The 16,716-nt window shown below is 40.7% G+C and overlaps 1 protein-coding gene and 1 long non-coding RNA gene across 8 annotated transcripts in view; one reads left to right on the top strand and one right to left on the bottom strand.

Annotated features, from left to right (window-relative positions):
- NR2C2 (nuclear receptor subfamily 2 group C member 2) overlaps positions 1 to 16,716 on the bottom strand; it is a 42,256-nt gene that overhangs the window by 14,529 nt on the left and 11,011 nt on the right. For 6 of the 7 annotated variants that reach the window (XR_014523035.1, XM_083492186.1, XM_083492184.1 and 3 more), the window contains 9 exons: positions 13,874 to 13,984; positions 10,415 to 10,615; positions 8,437 to 8,539; positions 6,345 to 6,524; positions 5,130 to 5,277; positions 4,066 to 4,159; positions 3,585 to 3,718; positions 1,924 to 2,098; positions 1,005 to 1,126 (listed from right to left, as the gene is read on the bottom strand). Coding sequence is in view for 6 of the 7 variants with exons in the window: in XM_083492184.1 (XP_083348310.1) it covers positions 1,005 to 1,126; positions 1,924 to 2,098; positions 3,585 to 3,718; positions 4,066 to 4,159; positions 5,130 to 5,277; positions 6,345 to 6,524; positions 8,437 to 8,539; positions 10,415 to 10,615; positions 13,874 to 13,984 (1,268 nt within the window). In the remaining variant the exon portion in view is untranslated. The remainder of the gene's footprint in view (positions 1 to 1,004; positions 1,127 to 1,923; positions 2,099 to 3,584; positions 3,719 to 4,065; positions 4,160 to 5,129; positions 5,278 to 6,344; positions 6,525 to 8,436; positions 8,540 to 10,414; positions 10,616 to 13,873; positions 13,985 to 16,716) is intronic. The other variant, XM_083492188.1, reaches the window with a different exon arrangement.
- LOC310702090 overlaps positions 15,216 to 16,716 on the top strand; it is a 117,597-nt gene continuing 116,096 nt past the window's right edge. The window contains exon 1 of the long non-coding RNA XR_014523219.1: positions 15,216 to 16,194. This is a non-coding gene — a long non-coding RNA (uncharacterized lncRNA). The remainder of the gene's footprint in view (positions 16,195 to 16,716) is intronic.

Below are 16,716 nucleotides of genomic sequence, written 5' to 3'. Positions count from 1 at the left end.
AACACGATAAAAAGTCAGTAGAATCTTGATTACAGAAAGAAAACTGTAGAACCCTTATTTAAAGATAATGTGCTGGTTACTCTGAACTGCTTAAGCTCCCTCCCACAATAGACATAAAATAGTCTAGCAAAATACACAATAGGATCTGTGTAAGATTTTCTGATGGTTTAACTGAAATTGATAGCCGCATTAGGATTTCACACTAAACCATGGTTTACACAAGAGGCCGCTAATGTGGTGCCCAGGAGGTCTTCCTTGGTGCCTGAGAAGCTTCTGAGCCGCCACCTCCCATTCACTGTCCCCTTGGTCATGAGATGGTGAGGGTTGTTACCTCTTCTTCCTTGAAGAGGGCTGAACGAGGAACTTGCATATTTCCATTTCCTCTTTCATCTCTATGAGCTTTCCAAGGTTCAGGTCAATTCTAAAGTGTGCATATAGGTACTTTCTTTCTCGTCTGTGTGTGATTAGGAGGGGTGGCACCCCCAGCACTTGCTCAGAAATCCAAATGTACCCATGGGTATAAAAATATTGGCAACCTTGGATTAGCACAGTGTTCATGAACCTAGCCTCATAGGGATTGCACTTTCCCCTCCTCTCTTTTTTCCAGGAGGTCACTGGAAACCTTTATTTAGCTTTTCCTTCAGCTCTGTATATTGTTGCATCTGAATTTGGGGTTGTAGTTTAACAAATAATTAGTTTCAGCAAGCCAGCTTCATAACCCAGAAGCACGTGCACCAATAACAAAATAAGGGTGAAAGGAATATGGGATGTTGGAAAGGCTTTGGTACGAAGGGGAAATAGAGACTGGGATATATAAGGAGATGGAAAAGATTGAGTTGAGTCTAGTGAGAACTAAGTGGGGACATGGAAGAGTCAGGAGTCTGACAGGTGGAAGAGTGAGGCGCCATTTGATGTGTGATAATTTCATTCTTCACAGCTAGTTTAGATTGAGAAGATCCCTCCAATTCCTTATGTAAAAAATTAAAAAGAAATCATCTGCTCACCCTAGTGCTTGAAAAGCAGGTATGGATCTAGCCCAGTGCATGGAAAGAAAAAGTAAGCGGGATGCTGACTCACAAATGTAATGCACATTCAGATACTCTGGCATTGGGCTTGGCATGGTTAACTGTAAGAGAACAGAAATGTACATGTATAAAAGCCCATTTTCATCAATTCTTTCAAAAATCATTAATAGATGCGTTTTGGATACAGAACATGTTCAGAGCCTTTTGTTATAGGACCATAAATATACCATATGCCTTTATAAGTTATAGTGTTAATTCTTTAAACATTCAAACTCTGTAACAGTTTAATCCAGCTATCTTAATACAAAGTCTGCCCCATTAAAATGACAGCTCAAATGAAGCCACACTTTGTATTCAGAAAGAATTGGTTTGAATTTAAATTAGGGTCTGCAATACAGTTAGGGGTAACACTTCAAGACTGTGAATATAGAGTAACTCAGGTACAATGCATAAAACTATTAGCAATTTGAAAAGTCTGAAATTTACACATATATTGTGAATTCATTTTTGTATTTTACAGATGTGTGGCATTTGGTACATAGTCACAAAACTCTTCCATTTTATAGTCAAGTAATGTGTCCTGCTCTCAAATTTTACGAAGCTGGAGAACTTTTTCAATCAAAAAACTTCAGTAGCTGCCAGAAAGCATGTGTGGTCACATGTATTTAATTTACCATTGGGGTTTAAGGGGTAACCCATTGCTCCCTCCTTTATAAGTTGCAATATGGGCATCAGCTGAAGAGATTCCAACGAAATAGTTAACTCTCAAGGAAAACAGACAGCATGGGAAGTGAAGATGATCTTCACTGACTTATTTTTGCTTGTTAAAAGTCGTTGTGGTTTTTTTTTTAGAGCTTCTTGGGATATTTGCCCAAATAAATTAAGGGAACACACACACCTTAAATGTCACATGAGTATCTGTAAGGAGGGGTCCTTCAACTTCAATGATTGGCGTAGACTGATCCCTACTGATTACATGAATGTTCCCACCACCTGTAGGATCCATCCCATCTGCCAGATTCTGAGCTGTTGCTCCATCTGTGGTAAGTGCTTTAGCCAAAGTATCAAATGCACTGCAAAGAAGAGTAAGTCTATTAAAACATAATGTCACTTATACTTCTGTACACAGATACATATGTATCAATAGTGAATTAATTATCTGGCCTTCTTAACATGTCATGCATGGTGAGCCAAACTATAGTTACCAGGGCTGTGCAAATGTGTGGGTTCCCAAAGAGAAACTTGCAGCTGCATTTTTTTTATTATTCTTTTGCGGTGCCGAGCTGAACCAAAGGTTGGCTTAATGTGTTGTCTGAATATACGCTCATGGTCAAGCTGTTTCCTCACCACTGAAGAACTATAGTCAAGATTTATTCAAGCAACACAGCAAGCCACAGGTTGGCTTAGCTCAGTGCAGCAATAAAAAAGTCCAGGAAGGAGCAAAGCAGCTGCAAGTTCCTCTTCAGGAGCCCACATAAGAAGAGCCAGCTGGATCAGGCCAACGACCCATCTAGTGGGCAAATGCCTGTGGGAAAGAAGGATTCAAGCACAAGAGCATTATCCCTTCCTGTTGCTTCCAGCAACCAGTTTTCAGAAGCACTACTGCCTCCAGTTTTGGAGGCCAAATATAGCCATCACTGATAGTGGCCATTGATAATCCCTCTCCTCCTGTCTAATTCGTTTTTACAGCCACATAGGTTGGTGGTCATCACTGCCTCCTGGGGAGCGAGTTCCAGAGTTGAACTATGTGCTGCGTGAAGAAGTAATTCTTTTAACTGTTCTGAATCTTCCAATGTTCAACTTCATAGGATCCCCACAAGGTTCAAGTGTGTCCTTTTCTGAACCTTTTCCAATTTCACAATACCCTTTTTGAGTCAACTAGAACGGTACACAGTATTCCAAGTGAGGTCACACCACAGATTTGTATAATGGCATTATGATGTCAGTTTTATTTTTGGTGTGGTCCTGGTAACCCATAGTTTGGCTTACCGTGACATGCGAACCAGGCCACTGAGTACTTATCCTTTCGTTACCAAAATGGCAACTTCTACACACAAAAGGGAGGTATAAGAACTCCAAGGGCTGAATTCCCCACCCCCACTTTCCAGACAATCCAAGAAAAGACTGAACATTGTTAGTGAATGAAATGAAACAAAATGGCTGGAACTCTGAATAGAAGCATTCCACACTGAAAGTTTTTGTTCTAGGTCACACTTGTATCCATTACAAACTTAAAGAGAGTCTCTGTAGTAGAATCCCATGACTAGAAAACATCAAATTATAAATAGTTTAATAGAAAATCCCTTCACTATCATAGTATCTTCACAGCAGCATTCTGTTATCTTGCTATTTATAACCCATTCCCTGAAATGCTAAACAGAGTAATTAAAGTTATGCTAGTTGATGACAGAATCTAAATATAGAACTTGACAGTGATGCTTTAATATAAGGCATTGCCTATTATCCATAGCCTGGCATGCTGCTGCTCTAGTTTATTCAGTTAACTAACTACATATAATGGACTGGGAGATAAGTAAGTTTTTAATATGAAGTACCTACCGAGTGATCTCACTTGCAGATTGGTCTTCTTGTGGAATTTCAGAAGTGTCTCCATTATTAAGCGACTCGTTGAGACTGGCAAGTGAAGTTACAACATTTGCTAGCGTCCCCAAGGCACCCTGGCTTGTCTCAGCCTACAAAAGAAATATATATATATATATGTAAAGAATATGTGTTAAGTAAACTTATTTATTAAAACCAATATGCCACTTTCCCAACATGGCAATGGAGAGAAAATCAATTTAAAACTACATTGAAAAAGAAAAAAGAAAAAAATAAACAAAATATAAATTGGCCAGTTGATTGAGCCAAGTCTTTTTTCATCATTGCTGGGATATGCTCTACTTCACACAATCATCCTTCAATAGTTTTACTGAGCTGTGCTCCTTGTGAGGAATGATGTATTCATATATATCTGCACAGAAAGCACCTTATTCAAGCAACAACGTATGGACTGTACAGTGAAATCTACGGAAGATACCTTGGAATCTGTAGCCAGGAGAACTGTACCATCTTCTCTTATTAGCGGCTGCTGAATATTCACAAGCATCCCTGAATCAAGAAGGCCAGCTGATCTGTTCAAAAAAGGGAAGCATGAGTAATAATCTATTATTAAAGAACCACACCATTTCCCTTTCAGATAATTAAAAGTAGTGGTATGCCTTTCGGTTTTGATAGATTTCTCTATCAAAGTATCTTCAAGTTTGAAAGCAGGATAGCTAATCCATGGCACTCCAGATATTGTTAGAAGCCAATTCCTGTCAGCCCCAGCCAGGGATGACTTGAGTTGTCATGCAACAACATCTTGAGGGCCACAGGTTAGTCACCTCTGATTTAAAATGTGAATATTGGCTATTCTCCTATAGACAGGTAAACACTTTAGGACTTGGACCCAGATATCCTGTAAGCAGAACTCCACTCATGCAATGGCCACATTGCTGGGAAGCTGTAGAACTATTTTTACCAATTTATCCTCTACCTTGTATGCCGCCCCCCCCCAAATGTGGACTAGAAGTTTAGGGGATCTTTCTGGAACAGGGTGAGTGGCTATTTGGGAGGGAGACTGCAGAAGGAAGAGTAAAAATCACTTCCCCACTTGCTCCAGCAAGAGCCTTTGCTGGATCACAACTCCTTCTGTGAAAGAGAGGCCCTTTCATTTTGCATGATACAACAAAGATGAGCACATGACAAGTCTTTGTCTCAGGGAGTTTACAATATCACAGCCTCATTTCCGCCTGAACAGTACAAATCCTTTGAGGCAAGGTTCTGTCATACATTAAGCTGTACTGTGTCCTTTATAATAAGATTAAGAAGCTATATTTTCTTATTAACATCATGACTTAAAACAGGTAGTATCCAAGTAAGTATGGGAAGTTCCATACTGAGACATTATAATAGCATTTGAACTCACAAGAAAGAACCATCTCAAAACTAGAGACTAATTAGAAACCAATTGAGTCACGTTTTAAATGCTATCTTCTATTTCTGTGATTTTGAAAGAGCTCAGAATTACATACACCTCAGTAAGATTCATTTGTCACATACCTAGCCCCATCTTTATCTGCTACAAAAGTTGGGGTTGCTATTAGAGGACTTCTCAAGTCCTTTCTGATATAGATTTTTTCTGTTGAAGCAGCACAGTTCGTTGGCTTCTCACGTTGTACATCAAATGGCTTCCTTTCACTCTGTACAGCTAAATCACATAAAGATACAGAGCTTTAAAAGTAAATCATTCATTCAAAGACTTGTAAAACATGTAAATTCTTAAAGCGAGACTTTAGCTTGTGTAGTCTTAGCTCAATTTGGTTCAGTGAAAGTGAATGCTTTGCACCAGTTCCAGTTCTACCCAATAGTTCTATCCAATAGTTCAATCTCAGAAATGTGGAGATGGCTGATTACTGGTGGCACTGTGGTCTAAACCACTGAGCCTCTTGAGCTTGCTGACTGGAAGGTTGGCGGTTCAAATCTGTGCAACGGGGTGTACTCCCGTTGCTCTGCCCCAGCTAGCAGTTCTGCCAACCTAGCAGTTCAAAAGCACGCCAGTGCAAGCAGATAAATAGGTACCACTGTGGTGGGAAGGTAAACGGCGTTTCCGTGCACTCTGGCACTATGAATCATACCTAAACCAGGACTGGATACCTGCAGACATGGCAGCATTATTAAGCATAATTGATACCTACAAAGCAGCTTCTATTCAGTAAAGAGTGACCTCATTGCTTCTACCATTGTATAACTTTCATGTCCATCCTAGACATTACTCATCACTGTCAAGCCATGCCATCTTGCTTAGTAGTGTTCCAATGTTCTGCCTAGTTGTACTGTCAGGCTACTGGATCTCATGCCCTGTGGCTTCTTAACAACATGCCCTGTGTTTTCTTATTTCTTATCATACTGCCATTTTTCAAGGTATCTGACCTTTAGATACACCTTTCACTATGAATAGCATCTTAGCTATTTTTGTAATGTAATTGGAATTTTATCAAACCTCAACCACTGCTGCTACATGGTTGAAGTAACAAAAACATTTTAAGTCATTTAATGCTTATTTCTAACATTCACAATGCAAATGATCCAAAAACTATGGCTTAGAATATAAAACATTAAATAAATTTTGATTTTGGATAATAAAATTTTAAAAAAGAACAATAGAAATTGATTTTACCCACAAGCCTCTAAACTATACTTGACAGAACAGGCTGTTTGTCTATGCATATCTATCACTTGATAGACAAAGAACCACTCTGTGTATTTTAGACTCACATTCCATTTTCATTCCCATCTCAAGGCATTTTTTTAGCCGACAAAACTGGCAGCGATTCCGATGGTGTTTATTGATGATACAGTCCTGGTTGCTACGGCAACTATAGGTCAGATTTTTCCTCACACTCCTTTTAAAGAAGCCTTTGCATCCTTCACAACTGATAGCACCATAGTGACGACCTAAAAAAAGCCAGAAATTAAGAATATACAACTAATGTGACAGGAAGATGGATTTTAGAACTATTTTTATAATATGCAGGGTACTTTGTTCAGATGTTGCTGTGGTTTGCTTTTCAGTTTTTTTCACATTTTTAATATGCATTGTATTCCAATCAGAAGAAAATCCTCAAGTATTTGCATGCATTTTCAGGTTTCACACATAGACACACAAGTCTCATGCTATTCTGTTAGTTAGACTGGGGTGTATTTTGTGCTTAAACCCATCAGTGATGTACTAGTATGGTTCTAAAATGGTTACGCATAGCATTTATTTTATTTAGAATATTTCTTATCCAGCTTTTCAGCCTGAAGGCAGACCAACTAACAGCATTCAAAACACAATAAAACAAGGTTTAAAAGTAGAAAACACAGAACAGTTAAATATATGCCAGCGTAGGGCCAGCTTAACTCATAATCTAAATCATGGGCAAATGAAACACATCAGACTCAGTACCAAGTGGATCAGAGCACCACAGCTATAAGCCCAATCTCCTTGCCAGGGTGGAAGACTTGAAAAGGGGCCTCTGAGGATGATCGTAACATTGAGGCAGATTCATGTGGGAGAAACAGGTCCTTAAAGTACCCTGGTCCCACATTTGAGGCATTTATAGTTAATAAGCTGTGGGTTTCTTGTAAGCAAAAAGTCTTCACCATATAACCTTAAAGGTTACATCAATATTTTCAACTTTGACCAGAAACAGATCAGGGCTTTAAGAATGGCATGATGTATGCTGCATTTGTCTGGCTCCTAGTCAGCAATTTAGCCATTGAATTTTGTGCAAGAGTGGCTGACATGGCAGGAAGGGGCCACAGCGCCCCTTGATGGCAGCAACCCTAAAGGGTGGGGCAGAGTGGTGGTCAGGTTGGGGCTGCACAGGTGCACTGATACATCCAAGCAGTCTTGACCTTGCCAATGACCTTTCACCCCTGTCTAGGTAAAGAACAGTGATGCTGCTGCTGGCTGAGTGCCTGCACCATGTTGGCCGCTCCTGATTTTGTGTCAGCATTAGGAGTCCTCATGTTGCATGGCACAAATTAACCATTAATAAGAGAAAACTTCTCTTAGGGGGGGGGGTAATGCTGTTTGGTATGAGTTTTTGGTGCTGTTTCTTCAAACAATGTCCCTCCTATGATTGTTAGGCAGCAATGAGTTGACTAAAACAAGGTGGACAGCGGAAGTGGCATTAATGCTGAATTCTGCATTAAAAAAATGAAAACTTAGCCCTATGCCAGATTTTGAATTTATGTATCTACCCACAGATATTCAGAAAGCAGAAAATGCTATCTATGCTTTCATTCAGCCCAGGAAACAAGAATGGCCTTGTTATTGTGTCTCTGTTGCTAACTGGTGTGATGTACGTAGGAGCGTCAAAATATTAGAATTTGAAGTTAAAGTAGTAGAGGAGAGTATATTTGGAATAATCCCCAGGCTTACCCTGATGGTGATAAATACTGTATTTTCTGAGGGTTGTATATTTGGATTGTAAGCTTGAGTTGTGCTTGCATAAGGATCAAGATGTATAACAGCTCTTAGGGGTTGATGTTAAACTTCCATCTGTTGTGAAGTTGCTATGCCAGGCACACCCAAATGTGGCCAGGCAATTCATGTCATCAATCAGAAGCTTCCTCAACACCACCTATGACATGTAGCAGCTTATTCTTCTCCAGGCCCTCATAATATTGCTACTTACTCTCAGGAGAAAGTGGAATAGAACTATACTCTGCTGGGCAATATCTAGCTTGAGCTGTTTTGCCAGAACAATGTTCTAGAATCAAATTCATCTGTTTAACAATCCACAAGTGCCATTTTTTGACATCAGTGAGCACAGTCAATTTCTTGCACCGCATCTAATAATTCTCCTACAGAACATACCTGATGCCTTGTCTCCACAGACAACACAATATTCTACTACTTGGGGTCGCTGGACATCAGTTTTAGCCAACAAACGTTCCACAGAGGCAGAGTCAGTCACAATCTAAAATGAAATATTTAGAAGGCTTACAGTGCCACTCTCCATTTCAAATTAAATGAAAAAGGAGCTGCCTAAATATTTTAAACATAGTTGTATCAGAAGAAGTCCCATTCAAGTGAACATAGAAGAAAAGTGAAAGTAATGACACGATTTTAGGTACTTTGCAAAGAAAGAAAGGGGGGAAGTATGGAGACTCTGGAAAGGGAGATATTCCATGCAGAAGTAGCAGCAGTGAGTAAGTAACAAAAATGCAGAAAAAATGAGATTCGAAAAATAATGAAATGGATAAATATGAATACAATGAGAAAAAAGGGGAAAAAGATACAGAGGTTCAGGCGTGGTTTGAAGACAATGTGATAAACCTTATATTGGATTAACAACAGGCCAATGGAAAGAGAAAAATCACATTAGTGGCAGCTCCACAACTAAATGTTTTCTGGCTAGCATCATATGGCAGGCTTGCTCCATACATTTCTAATCACGCCAAAAGTCTTGCAGACTAGCATGCCCTTAAGGCAATCTTCTGGAGGCAATTTTTATAACTCTGTTCTATATCTTATTGCCATCTCCTTCTGGAGAGCTGTTGAATTGGTGTTTGGAGTGACTAGCCTGAAATTAAATCTGGACAAGGTAGAGGTACTATCAGCCAGTAGGCCTACTAGTATAGGGATAAAATATCAGTCTATTATGGGCAGGATGCACTCCTCTTAAGATCAGGCCTAGGAGTACTTCTGGATCTGGTCTTGTTACAATATGTTCAAGTGGCCTGCAGTACTTTTGTGTGCAGCTTCAGCTGGTGTGCCAGCTCTGCCCATTACTACCATTGGTCCAACCTGCATTAGTCACATATTGGCTGGACTACTGTAGTCAGACCTACCATTGGTCCAACATGCATTAGTCGCATATTGACTGGACTACTGTAACATGCTCTATGTGGAGCTACCCTTGAAAAATTCCATTCAATTCAATTGGTGCTGAATGCTGCCAATAAAAAATTCATGGGGCAAACTGGTGTCTTACTGTATCAGCTGCCCCGGCTGCCCCTTCATTTGTGAGTGCAATTCAAGGTGCCAGTTATTCTTAAAGCTCTAAACAGTTTAGAATCAAACTACCCACTCTTCCCATGTGAATTACCCTATCCTTTAAGACCAGCTGTTCTGTGACAATGTACAAGAGTTTTCTCTGTGGCAGCACCTGAAACTCCCTGCCCCCAAATAACATCCTATTTGCATTCTGCCAGTATTTTGAAGATGTTTTTTCAAACCTTTGACTTGCTTGTTACTTAATTTAATTTATTTATTGTTCTGGCTCTCATTGCTCTTGTTCTCTCAAGCTGCTTTTTGTCTTAGTTTTTTGGTAACCTGTTTTAATTATGGTTTGTTTTATTATTGTGTTTGTTTTTATATTTTGTTAGCCACTTTGAGTGAAGAAGCAGGATATAAATTATTGTATAATTAAGTAAATAACCCTGCGAGGAGCTGATCAGTAGCCACCTCAACTGTGGCAGCACTTACATTTTTTTCAGATAAAACAAGCAATCCTTCAACAGTAAATCCTTTTAGATGAATCAGATTGTAACAAGACATGTTATAACTGACCATAAAGCATATCCATTGAATCAGTGTATATAACAATCCAGGAAAAACTATATACCTTCTGCCACATATAACACATAACTCATTCTCAGAAACAATTATTTTTGTTTAGCATTCATATTTATTTATTGTGGTGAATATGATTACTTTTGTTTCACGTGTACATCTTACACTCGCTGCATATATCATCCCATGAAACAAACATTTTATTTTTAATAAGCTATGTAACGTTTCCTTTGCTTAATGGCTGACACATATACCCTTATTTAATTGCTATGTTTACCTGTATTCTGCCTGGCACAATGTTATCTGTGGTGGTAAAGATAAGTTGCTTGGTATTAGAAGCCTCAGGTGCAGCCAATATCACTTTCCCTGTTCCTGTTCCGTCTGGACTAGCCAATATAAACTGCTGCTTTGGGGAGACTGATGAGTCCACTGCTGTTACTATTTGGATTTTCTGCCCTGTTTGCTGATCTGTGACAATCTATAACAAAAATGGAAATATTTTATCACGTGAGATTTAACAATTTAGTAGAATCATATTTTATAACTTCATAAAGTGTTGTTTCCCCTCCACTGCTAGGTTATATGCACAGTTTAGCCACAAAAGGGTATAGAATAAGTAAAAAATTTTATGTACATCTTATGTGTGTGACAACTCAGAATGCTAATCAGTATGGAATATGAATTGGCTACATCCAATTGGTGCATTTGCACAAGTGCAAAGACTTCTGATCCAGGAAGAAGTGGATCAGCAGAAGAGACTATTTTTGTATGTTTTCTCTCCCCACTACAGCCCACAATTCCCCCTGAAATTTTGTTTTGAAGGGTCCCAAAACAGGGTTTTCTTTTGAGGGAGGGGGATGCTGGACTGCAATAGAGGGGAGGAAACTGACCTCCCCATCTCCATTAGCAGATGCCTCCTTTGGAACAACAGTGCTAGAAGGACCAACTGGATTCCACCCATTGCACACACCATCCACAGTGCACAAATAAGCAAGAATAATTTCTTTGGCGAGATGTAAACATAAAATACAGTTCCAATAATGAAACAAAACCTGGCAGTAGTTAATTAATAATTATTAGTAATAATACTGTCTTCTTACTAAGGATGAAACTGAACACATAGAAGAAAGATCTAGGACCAAGTGACATGGATGGCAAGAAAGCTGCTGCAGTGCCTGCAACATCTGTGCCATGCTTGTCTTTCTGCCTGAGAATGTGCAAAACTACACCTGAACCAAGAAAACTCACACCTGCAGAGATACTGTAACTCATATTTGAGTTGTTGGGCAAGATGAGGAATTTCTTGATAGAGCAGAATGGACTGTCCTGGAACAGTAATGCAGTGAGGGGTGCCCCTGGGAAGTGAGAAGACTGTCCAATGCATAAGACAAACGACTGAAGGAATAGGACATACAGAAGCAGGACTGTCAGAAGCCATGCTCTGTCACTGGAGCTGCAAAATTGATTACATGCCCCCATCTTGGACACTGATTCTGGACCAGAGGAGCAAGGAGAGCAGTTGAAGACCTCAGTACTTAAGGTAGCTATGTAAGGTACAATGTACAGAAGAATTCCTGTCACTCCTCAGATGAGGAAGAGAGATGTAATGGTGATTCCCTACTGAAGGGGACTGAGACAGTAGTGTGCGGAGCTAACAAGAGGTGTGCTGTCTTTCAGATGCAAAGTTTCACGATGTGACCGAGACGTCTTATAGAGCCTACTGACCTCAACCCTTTCCTGATGACTCATGGGGGTACAAACAATACTGCTAGTATCAACACACCCTTGATGTATAACAAGGGACTATGAGACTCTGGGTAGCTGACGGGCCTTGGGGCTCAGGTGTTTTTTCTGGTTTTCCTTCCTGCTGAAGGTTGTGGCCCAGTAAGAGAAAGGAAAAAACTGGAAGTAAACCACTGGCTGCACATGTGGTGTAATCAGGAAAGGTTTGAATTCTTGTACCACGGTCTCCACTTTGTTGAAGGAGGACTTCTGGCAAGAGATGGATTGCACCTTATGGTGGCTGGCAAGAATGTGCTTGCTAAGAATCTTGTGAATCTGATCAGGAGAGATTTAAACTAAAACTTGAGGGGGAGGGAGACAATAGTACAGACGACAGGAGAACAGCTGGTACTGGGGATAGCAGCTTCACTGATGCACAGGAAACGGAGGTGGTGCTATAGCAACCTATCAAACGGCAGGAAACTATAAGAAGAAAACAGCTGGAGGGAATGACACATGGCTTCACTTGTCTCTAGACTACTGCACAGAGAATGGGAAGCAAGGTGAATTTGAGCTCTTAATACAGGATGGCAAATATGAGCTAATAAACATTACTGAAACCTAGTGGGATGAGACACTTGGCTGGAATGCAGAAATTGAGGGGTATAACCTATTCAAAAGGAATAGACCAAATAGGAAGGGGTGAGGGGTAGCATTTGTGTAGTGTACGCTTGTGAAGAAATCCATGACTTGGCACATGCAAGGTGGATTGAGAGCATTTGGGTAAAAAATGTAGGAGTGGGGAAGCAACAACAGTGACATAACTGTTAAAGACCTCAAAGCTAAACTGAAGACATTTGACAAAGTCCCCCATGATATTCTTGTGGAGAAGCTGATAAAATGTGGGCTGGACAAGATTACTGTTAGGTGGATTTGTAGTTGGTTAACTGACCAAACCCAAAGAATACTCACTGATGGCTTCTCATCATCCTGGAAAAAAGTAACAAGTGGGAGCCACAGGATTCTGTCCTGGGCCCATTGTTGTTCAACGTCTTTATAAATGACTTGGATGAAGGAATTGAGGGGATGTTCATCAAATTTGCAGATGACACCAAACTGGGAGGGGTAGCAAATGCTACAGAAGACAGAATTGGTATTCAAGATGACCTCAACAGATTGGATAACTGGGCCCAAACAAACAAAATTAATTACAATATGGACAAATGTAAGGTTCTGCACTTAGGCAGAAAGAACCAGGGGACACCTGGCTTGCCATGTGAAAAGAATCTACGGGTCTTAGTAGACCCCAAGCCTAACACAAGTCAACAGTGTGATGCAGCAGCAAAATAAAAGGCTAATGCTATTCTAGGTTGCTTCAACAGAAGTCTAGCTCCAGATCAAGGGAAGTCATAGTAACACACACTTCTGCCTTGGTCAGACCACATCTAGAAAACTTTGTCCAGTTCTGGACACTACAATTTAAGAAGGATATTGACAAGCCGTAACAAGTGTAGAGGAGGGCGACCAAGATGATCAAAGTCTGGAAACCAAGCCTTTATGAGGAACAGCTGAGAGAATTGTATGCTCAGCTGGAATAGGAGGCATGATAGCCATCTTCAAATATCTAAAGGGCTGTCACATGGAAGTTGGAGTAAGTTTGTTTTTTCCTGTTCCAGAGACTAGGACCCGAAACAATGGCTTCAAGTTATAAAAAAGGAGATTCAGATTAAATATCAGGAAGAACTTTCTGATGGTGAAAACTGTTCAACAGTGGAACCGAGTCCTTTGGAAGGTGGTGGACCTTCACTGGAGGTTTATAAGCAGAGGTTGGATGGCTATCTGTCATGGATGCTTCAGCTGAGATTCCTGCATTGCTGGGGGGTTGGACTAGATGACCCTCAAGATCCCTTCCTACTATGATTCTTTTAAAATTATGATTGAAAATACAGTTTTAGCAGCTAGAGAGAAAAGTCAGATGATATAACCAAATTCACAGGTGGGAAAACCCTTATACCTGAATGCGCTGTGGTGAAGCTACTGAAGAATCTGTGGAGATTATCTGGATGCGTTGGGAAGGGCTGGTCATCACTGGAGATTCAGATAATGTTGTCTGTACGGTTTGCACCTATATTGAATAATTTAAAAACTGATTTAATGCATGGCAAACACAATTGTGAAAATGGTTAAAACTCAAATACTAAGTACTTCCAGCAGGAAATGTTTATCTGAAACAATTCACTAATACTCCCATACCCAAAGGACTAACACTTCCTCTAACAGGATGATCAACCATGAAATCGGATGCCCCAGTTTAGGACTATAGATAAGATGCTATTTGTCTAGTGTTAAGGTAGCAAGTGTTGCACTGATCACCAGAAATCATATACAAAATTAAATATGGGGTAGTACTGATTGTTTGGGCATTTAAAAAAAAACACATTCACAGACATTTCCATTTTTGAAAGGAAAGTTAGAAGTTTCCTTCTACAACCAACCAAATATTGAATCATCATGATCACACTCTGTAACAGTGAACTCAGACGCTCGAGTGCCTGAAAATGAAATAGGGTCATTTAAAAATAAAGGAGTGGTTTCTAGATGAGGGCTTCCTGGATAAGCAGAAGTTTGTTTGTCTATTTATTTGAAGTAACAAAAATGCCTGAAAGGTTACAAAATGCAAACAACAGTTTGTATCAACAGAAGGGGGAGAAGGGAGGACCAACGGAACCAGAAGTTACTGAGACTGGAAGCAGTTAAGACACAGAATGTTGGGACATCAGTTGTTTGTGGGAGAAGAGGAAAGAAAATGGAGGTTCAGATTTGGAGCAGGCAGCCCTGTATATGGAGTATTTGGAGAAGGCCTTGAGGAGGCCCTTTCCTACCCCTGAGCCCTTTGCCCAAGAGACCTGAAGAGGACTGAAAGACCCTTGTTCCTGGCTGTATATGGAGCCCAGGACAGCAGCACTCCACTTAGGAGGTAAGGATAGATTGCGGCACTGTGTTGCAAATCCACTTGTTTCTTCTAATACTGAACTTGGGTGGTTCAGTGACTATCCTTTTGGCAATGAATTGGGGCATATAAAAATAACAACAATGGTTCTGCATACTCAGGGGGCTCCTTGAGTATGTAGAATTATATAAAACATTATTCTGATTCTCCAGATAATACACCAGCAGCCTAAATGGTCTATGTTTACTTCTTTCCAGAACCCTGAGCTCATTTGAATGGCATATGGATGTTGTCAGCTGAGGTGAAAAAAAGAAAAGGAATGGGAGGAGGAATTGGCCAGGTTGAGATGCAAACAGCTTATAGGACTCTGAAGGTGGGGATTAGGTTTTCATGAATGTGTGTTGTGGCATTAAAAGAAATCCCCCTCCCACCACAATATGGGGAGGTATTAGGAGTGGTGGAAGGAAAATGGCTACCAGTTTCCAGAAACATCCTGCTCACCTTATATAGCTATAAAATGCTTAGGTTCAGGGCTGGAAGTCAGCCTTAACTCTGTCCCTTTTAACACTATACAGTCCAGCAGGGAAAGGAACACGGTCTTGAAGCCTCCCTCTCAGAAGATTGACAGGGACAACACTCCTTCCCTCCCCCAGTTATTCTCTCCACCCCACAAGCTAAATATGGTCAAATTCAAAACAAGGCAACTTAGAACTATGCTTCTTCCTGCTTGTGCAAGTTTTGCTAAATCAGTGTGTGACATGCAAACACAGCCACTGCACCTTACAGGTTGGCGTGTTTTTGTCACTGAAATCTACCTCTTTTTTCTTGCAATTACACACCTATGACCTGGGTTATAAATCTGAGTTATCTGCATTTTGATTTGTTTATTTGGTCCTTTGCCTCAGAGGACCTGCTGCCTGGCAACTGCCAGCAAGGGAAGACTGCTTCCATTACAATCCAGTTGCTCAGCTTGCCTGCCTTGCCTCAGAGGATTTCGGTGGGGCTGTTACCATATACAGCAAGGAAGAACTAGTTTGATGGCAGGAAATGTTGCCTGAATCAGCCTGGCTCCATTAGGATAATTTTTGTATCCGTACAGTACTAGATTTTTTTTTTGTTTCAGTACTAGATTTTTTTGGTAGCCTCTTCAACAGCCTCTCAGGACTACTAATTGGATGTGGAAAAGAGGGCCCTTGCATAGCTTCAGGAGATGTACCAACTGTGCCCTTTTCTGTAAAAAGCAGATCTAACGTTGGTCACATAAACTCTATAGAAAGTTGCTTCTGAAAACTATTCAGGAACTTCAGCTGATACAAAATTTGGAAGCCAGAGTTTTGTTGCGGGCCCGTTTTTCAGAACAAATACTTTTCATACTTTTCACTCTGGTTTCTCTTCAGATCGTATAAATCTTTCGCCTTTTACTAAAGATTTCCGTGGAGAGGAACATTTCAGAGTGGTGTATGCTCTGGTTATCTCCCGCTTGGACTACTGCAATGCACTCTACGTGGGGCTACCTTTGAAGGTGACTCGGAAACTACAACTAATCCAGAATGCGGCAGCTAGACTGGTGACTGGGGGCGGCCGCCGAGACCATATAACACCGGTCTTGAAAGACCTACATTGGCTCCCAGTACGTTTCCGAGCACAATTCAAAGTGTTGGTGCTGACCTTTAAAGCCCTAAACGGCCTCGGTCCAGTATACCTGAAGGAGCGTCTCCACCCCCATCATTCTGCCCAGACGCTGAGGTCCAGCGCCGGGGGCCTTCTGGCGGTTCCCTCATTGTGAGAAGCAAAGCTACAGGGAACCAGGTAGAGGGCCTTCTCGGTAGTAGCGCCCGCCCTGTGGAACGCCCTTCCAGCAGATGTCAAAGCGATAAACAACTACCTGACATTCAGAAGACATCTTA

The sequence above is a fragment of the Podarcis liolepis genome (assembly GCF_965112155.1).
Source record: "Podarcis liolepis genome assembly, chromosome: 2".
Lineage (NCBI taxonomy): Eukaryota > Metazoa > Chordata > Lepidosauria > Squamata > Lacertidae > Podarcis > Podarcis liolepis.
The sequence above is the reverse complement of the archived record's forward strand: the minus strand, read 5'-3'. Positions and strand labels throughout refer to the sequence as shown.